We start from the raw sequence: 6,062 nt of genomic DNA on the forward strand, positions 1-6,062 counted from the left end.
TCGCAATGAACAACAATCCCAACCCTAACTAGAACAGAAGCGTAGATCGAAGCCATACCTCCGCGAAGATGAAGACGACCATCCTGGGAAATATGAGGAATAGGGGTGTGCCGGTGGAGGACCCGAGGGATGATTCGAACAACAAGTAGACAAGGCAGATCTGCTCGGTGGAGAGGAAGAAGCAGGTCACACTAGGGACGAAGATGTTGCTCAAGTGGCCGGGGACGAAGAGGTAGCAGATCTGCTCGGTGATGAAGATGAAGCATGGATCCAGGGCTCGTTGCTAACGGAGACCCGGCGCTCGCCGGTGAAGAAGTACCCGCGGCCGCTGGTGTAGGTGACTACGGATGCCTCCGGATCGGGAGCCCCACCACCAGACGCGCCGTCGCCTCCAAGTCGCCGGGATGAGAGGAGAGAAGTGGAGGAGTCGAGTGCAAAAGGGAGACAGGAGAGAGGAGTAGAGGAGTCGGTGTAGGCGGCGCGTCTGCGGGAAAAGAGGCGACGCGGCCAGGCAGCCACCGCTTTATACCGGTAGGAGGTAACCCTAGCCGGCCCAATTTGTGGTGCCAAAGGCCGGCTCGTCTCCCGACTTCCCTCCGCGTGTAGCAAAACGTGCTCGCGCGAGCCTGCACTACGTGAAACAGTCGGCTTTTGCGTTACACGCGATGTAGGCTGGCGGGCCATTTTTGCACCGCGCGGGCATGGCTCGGGAGGTCGATCAGGCTAGCAAACACAGCTGGTTGCACTTGCTGGGCTTGGCCCAACCTCTGTCCGGGCTACCAAACACGCCCTCGTAGCCATGGAGAAAGGGTGGTCAAAGCCGCACCAAATGGAGGGAAAGGGGTTAGAGATAAAACTGAAAAGAAAATCCGAATGTTGGATGGCTTAGAAACGTAACGTGTTTCTTTTGTTGTTGAAAAAAAACTCTGATATTGATGATTTTTTTTCTAAAATATAATGTGTTCTAGTTTCTTCTAGGTTAAAATTCTGTAGTTTCGACCAAGTTTAAAAAAAATACATCAGCATTTGTAGTCTCAAGTTAGTTTATTAAATCTATATATTGTGATATACCTTGATGACACTGCGTTCATTTCGTATCGTGTATATTAGTACACTTTTTATATAATTGGTCAATATTTAATAAAGTTTGAATTAGAACAAAATTAAATCATCATGCATTCTCAAGCATTTTGGAACCAAATGACCACTAACGTGGAGATCTAATTCCAATATATGCCGTATCAGTAAAACTGATGTTCCGATTGCTACTAAGCTCAATTTCAGACGCCGTGCTCGGCGATCCACCGAGCAATGCCAGAATCTCCTCGGAGTTCTGCCGTCCCCAGGGGTGCTGTGCCAGCCTGCTCAGGCTGGCGAGCTCTTGCGCGACCTGCCTCATCGACGGCCTCTTGTTGCCGTCCATCTCCAGGCACTGCTTCGCGAGCTCCGCCACCTGCTCGAGCAGCTCGAGGCCGTGCTCGCTCTTCACCTGCTCGTCCAGTATCTCCTCGAGCCGGTCCTCGCCCAGCACCAGCAGGAACTGCGACGAGAGGTACTTCTCCTCCTCGAGCTCCTCCAGGTTGAGCGCTTTCCGGCACGTGAGGAGTTCCAGCAGGACCACGCCGAAGCTGTACACGTCGCTCCTGTCCGTGAGTCTGCACGTCCTCATGTACTCGGGGTCCAGGTACCCGCAGGTCCCCTGCACGAAGGTCACGAGCTGGGCCTCGTCCGTCGGCGCCACCGTCGAGGCCCCGAAGTCGGAGACCTTGGCGGTGTAGTCCTCGTCGAGGAGGATGTTGGAGGTCTTCACGTCGCCGTGGATGATGGGAGGGGACGCCCACGAGTGCAGGTACGAGAGCGCCTCGGCGGCCTGGTGCGCGATCTTGAGGCGGAGCGAGAACGGGATGCGCGGCGCGTCGTCGTCGCCGCGCCGGCCGTGGATGAGCCGGTACAGGGTGCCGTTGGGGATGTACTTGTACACCAGCATGGGCACCTCGACCTCGAGGCAGCAGCCGTAGAGCTTGACGATGTTCCGGTGGTTGATCTGGGATAGGATCAGCATCTCCTTGCCGAACTCCTTCTTCTGGCGCTCGTTGGCGAGCCGGCACTTCTTGATCGCCACGGTCTCGCCGTCCTTGGTGGTGCCACGGTACACGGTGCCGTTGCCGCCCTTGCCGATGACGTTGCGCTCGTCGAACTTGTTGGTGGCCACCTCGAGCTCCTCCTCGGTGAAGAGCGTGAAGGCGAGGCCCTGCCTCGACTTCATCTCCTCGAACAGCAGGAGGCCGCCATGCTGCTTGAAGTACTCGCGCTTGATCTTGGCCAGCCGCCTCTTCTCGTGGATCATGTAGAGGCAGGTCGCCGTGACGATCAGCACGACGCCGCCGCTGGTGACACCTTCGGAAAGTGACAGAAACAAGAAAGGGTCAGTGGAAATGTTGGCCATTTCATCATCCGTGGTGGTTGGATCCTCTGTTTCGCTGGAGATAAGAAGATGGAGACGTGTGCTTGCTTACCAATGGCGATCTGCCATCCAATTTGGGTCTTCTTGTCCTCGCACGTCCCATTGTAGGCGTTGCCCGTCGTCTTGTCGGGGCATGCGCAGTGGAATGATCCGACAGTGTTGACGCAAGTTCCAAGAACAGAGCACGGGTACCTGAATCTTGAATCTTCGCACTCGTTAATATCTGCAAGAGCAAATGCAAATGGGGGAAAAAGAAAAGGTTATATCCGCACTAGTACACTTATACATGCTTTGACTGCGTAGGACTATGATACAACGAGAAGACAAGGTGGGAGGAGAAGAGAGAGAGCTCAAGCTCACCGTGGCAGCCGTCGAGCAGGTAGGGGTTGCCGTCGTATCCGGCGGAGCAGTTGCAGAGGTATCCTCGGCCCTTGCCGTACTTGGAGTCGACGCACTCGCTGTTGGCGCTGACGCAGGCGTACGCCGACGCGTTCCGCTTGGCCTCCTCGCACGTCTTGTTCCCGATGGCCCAGTCGAGCACGACGGGCACCTGGCCGCCGTTCTCCGCCAAGAACGCGTCCGTGGTGACGTACCTGGTGTGGAAGTCGAAGGCGGCGGCCTCGACGAGCACGGCGTAGCTGCAGGGGCTGAAGCTGGCGATCCCGGAGGTGTTGAACTTCTCCTCGAAGGAGACCTGGTAGCCGTTGAGGCCGCTCGGGATGGCGGTCTGGCAGCACCCGACGCCGGCGCAGGAGCCATCGGCCAGCCGCGCCACGCCGGGGCACATGGCCATGCAACCCGTCATGTACCTGGACGTGTCGGAGGTGTCGTTGAGCGACCGGAAGTAGGCGAGCGAGTTGCAGCCGATGACGGTGAAGCGGTTCAGCGCGTCGTTGATGCGGAAGTTGGTGATGGACATGTTGTACCACCAGTTGCTCTGGCCGTTCATCGCCGCCGTCGTGGAGTTGTAGCACCAGGGGTTGATGATGCTGTAGATCCGGAGCTGGCCGAGGCGCACCGACATGTCAAGCACCTCGATCTGGTAGTTGTAGAGACGGAGCCGGCCGTCGGCGGTGCGGTTGCAGCTGAGCACGAACGTCCAGTCCCCCGTCTCGAGGTGGCACCCGGCGCCGACGCCGAACGGGTACGGGATGTCGATGTCGCCGCAGCGTCGCAGGCATGTCGGGCTCGGCTGCATCGCCGCTGCCTCCGCAGCCGGCGGCGGCCACGCCGTGAGGGCAACCAGAGCTGCGATCAGCGCGAGGATCATCGTGTCTCTCGCACTCATCATCAACTGGCCTCTCGCGGCGGCGTGATTAGGTGGTATGGCCTGGCCGGGCGCGCGGGTAACCTGTGGTGATTACTGATTAGGTGGCTCGATTATGTGAACTAATCGAGGATTTAATCAGGCCGCGCTGGGTTAATCTGAAGAGATCAAATCGCTAATGTTTTCGGCTTGGCTCTCGCGCCGCGCAGGTTGACTTCACTACGCGACGCCGACTGGTCCGTGTGAAATTTCAAAGGAGCAGCCGAGCAGCCTCTCCTTTTCCGACGTGGCGTTGCGGTGGTTGATGCACGTTGATCTTCAGGCTCAAGATACACACATAAGTGGGGGCATCGACAGCGACTGATCGATCGCTCGATCTTACTCCTCTAATGTGAAACGACTGTTCATCGTTCATCTCATTTGACGTATGAACAGAATAATGGAGGCATATCGCGTACTTGGGAAACATTCCGAGACGAAAGCAATAGTAGTGCCATCCTATTCAGCTAGTCGAACTGTTCCCTAAACTTTCAAGGGTGGCTCCTTGTTTGTTTGTTTTCCAAAGCTTAGTCAAAATATCACGATGAAGAAGCTTAATAAAATTGCAAATTTGGAGGTCATTGATTTCAAAATGTAATAAAAAGAAAAGAGTAAAAAGCATAGACGGTCCCTGAACTTATCACGAGGTGTCATCCAAATCCCTAAACTCTTAAAATGCATTTTCAGGTCCCTAAACTTGTCTCGAAATGCTCAAAATTCATTTTTAAATCTCTAAACTTGTCTTAGATGTCATCGGGTCCAACTCTCAAAATGCATTTTCAAATCTCAAAACATCACTCCACGAACCTACGTGATGCTTAAAACATGCATATAGTACAATTTCACCCCTTAGAAGTTAGAACGTGAAGGCATTCCACGATGGTGTTTATCTTCATTTGCCTTAGCGCCTAGTCAACTGCAAAGAAAGTTGGAGGAAGAACGGTTCATCGGCGGCATGGGGGGTAAGTCTCTGCTACCGTCTGAACATGATAACCGATTTGATCCGCCGATATTTCCCCACACGTCGCCGATCTACTGCAACCCCCAGCTGCTTCTCCGAAAGCGTTTTGACTGTAACCGCAGCAAATTTTAAATCTGGAATTCACTGAGTTCGACAGGGACGTCCAAGCAACCGTTGAATCGGACGTGTAAAAAACGGCTGCCCGAGAAGTTCAGCAGCTCTAGACTACTTTTACTAGCCTGTCAAAATAGGGTTGTTTTGCGGGAAGCAAATCCTGTGTCAAACTGAAGGAAGCTGCACTGGCACGTCACCTTGTATCATTGCCACCGGCCACCGCCGTCTGAACTCTGGAGCCAAACAAAGATCACTTATCCTGAAAAATCCAAGGCCATCATAGCCCGTTGTGCCATCGATCACCAAACAAAGAGCAACCGTTTCAAAAGGGTATTGTGTGTCAGGCGACGACGGTTTCTTGAGGCACACGTGGGCGCTCGCCGTGACGTCCTCGGTGTCTGACTTGTCAGTGTCTTGGGCCAGCAGAGTAGTAGCAGCTCCTCAGCAACTTTGACATCGGAACATCCATGTCCAGATCGCTGTAAAAAGGAAAACGAAAATAGCGGTGGGGGAAAAAGAGCTCGGAGGCAAACGGCGGCGGGAGGTGAAGAAGAAAATGGGGAAATCGGCAGTCGCGTAAATAGAATTGGGCCGGCAGCCCTTGCTGGGCGTGTGCGTTCTCTCACACGGCCCGCACGCAGCAGCGAAGGAAGCTTGAGATGAAAGGGTTTAGGCCCATTCTTTTAGTAGTAGGGGTGCGAATTGCTGCGATAAATTGTAATGGGCCAAAACTGGCTGCAGCACAGCCGGGCAGCCCACGGGCCAGCATGGATCATAACTCTCTCACTGGGACGACTGAAGCCCAATCGGGCAACGCATACAAGTGAAGCTGAAAATGATCATTTCATTTTCAACGAAGAAATCTAAAATCAGGTGCTATTAAACTGAGCCAACGTAGAAACTTTATCCCGGAGATTCATGGGGCGGCACGATAATTTCATATTTTCATTAGCCTTTTGGGCTAAAATCTAAAAGCTTGAAGCAGCTACATACTACGTTACGCACGTGTGATTGTGACAACAGTGGCAATTTCAAGTGTCTTACATGGTTACACCGAAGCTTTCTAAGCTGCGAGTGCTACTTGCGTAAACCTTGCCAAATAGCCGAGCTGTCATTCTGCCAACTGAATTCTAATGAATACTAGGGTGGAAACACCATGTATTTAGCAGGCTGAGCTTACAAAAATGAATTTATGAACCACACTTAAATCACGAAGC

At 53.7% G+C, this 6,062-nt stretch overlaps 1 protein-coding gene across 1 annotated transcript; it reads right to left on the reverse strand.

The window, feature by feature from the left end:
- Positions 1-1,105: 1,105 nt before the first annotated feature.
- LOC117846059 (wall-associated receptor kinase 5) lies at positions 1,106-4,003 on the reverse strand. The gene is made up of 3 exons (XM_034727163.2): positions 2,825-4,003; positions 2,517-2,687; positions 1,106-2,397 (listed from the first exon to the last, which is right to left on the reverse strand). Exons 1-3 carry the CDS (start codon positions 3,753-3,755, stop codon positions 1,208-1,210), a joined length of 2,292 nt encoding a protein of 763 aa, XP_034583054.1. The 5' UTR covers positions 3,756-4,003; the 3' UTR covers positions 1,106-1,207.
- Positions 4,004-6,062: the final 2,059 nt, after the last annotated feature.

This window comes from Setaria viridis, chromosome 1, assembly GCF_005286985.2.
Source record: "Setaria viridis chromosome 1, Setaria_viridis_v4.0, whole genome shotgun sequence".
NCBI classification, from domain to species: Eukaryota; Viridiplantae; Streptophyta; class Magnoliopsida; order Poales; family Poaceae; genus Setaria; species Setaria viridis.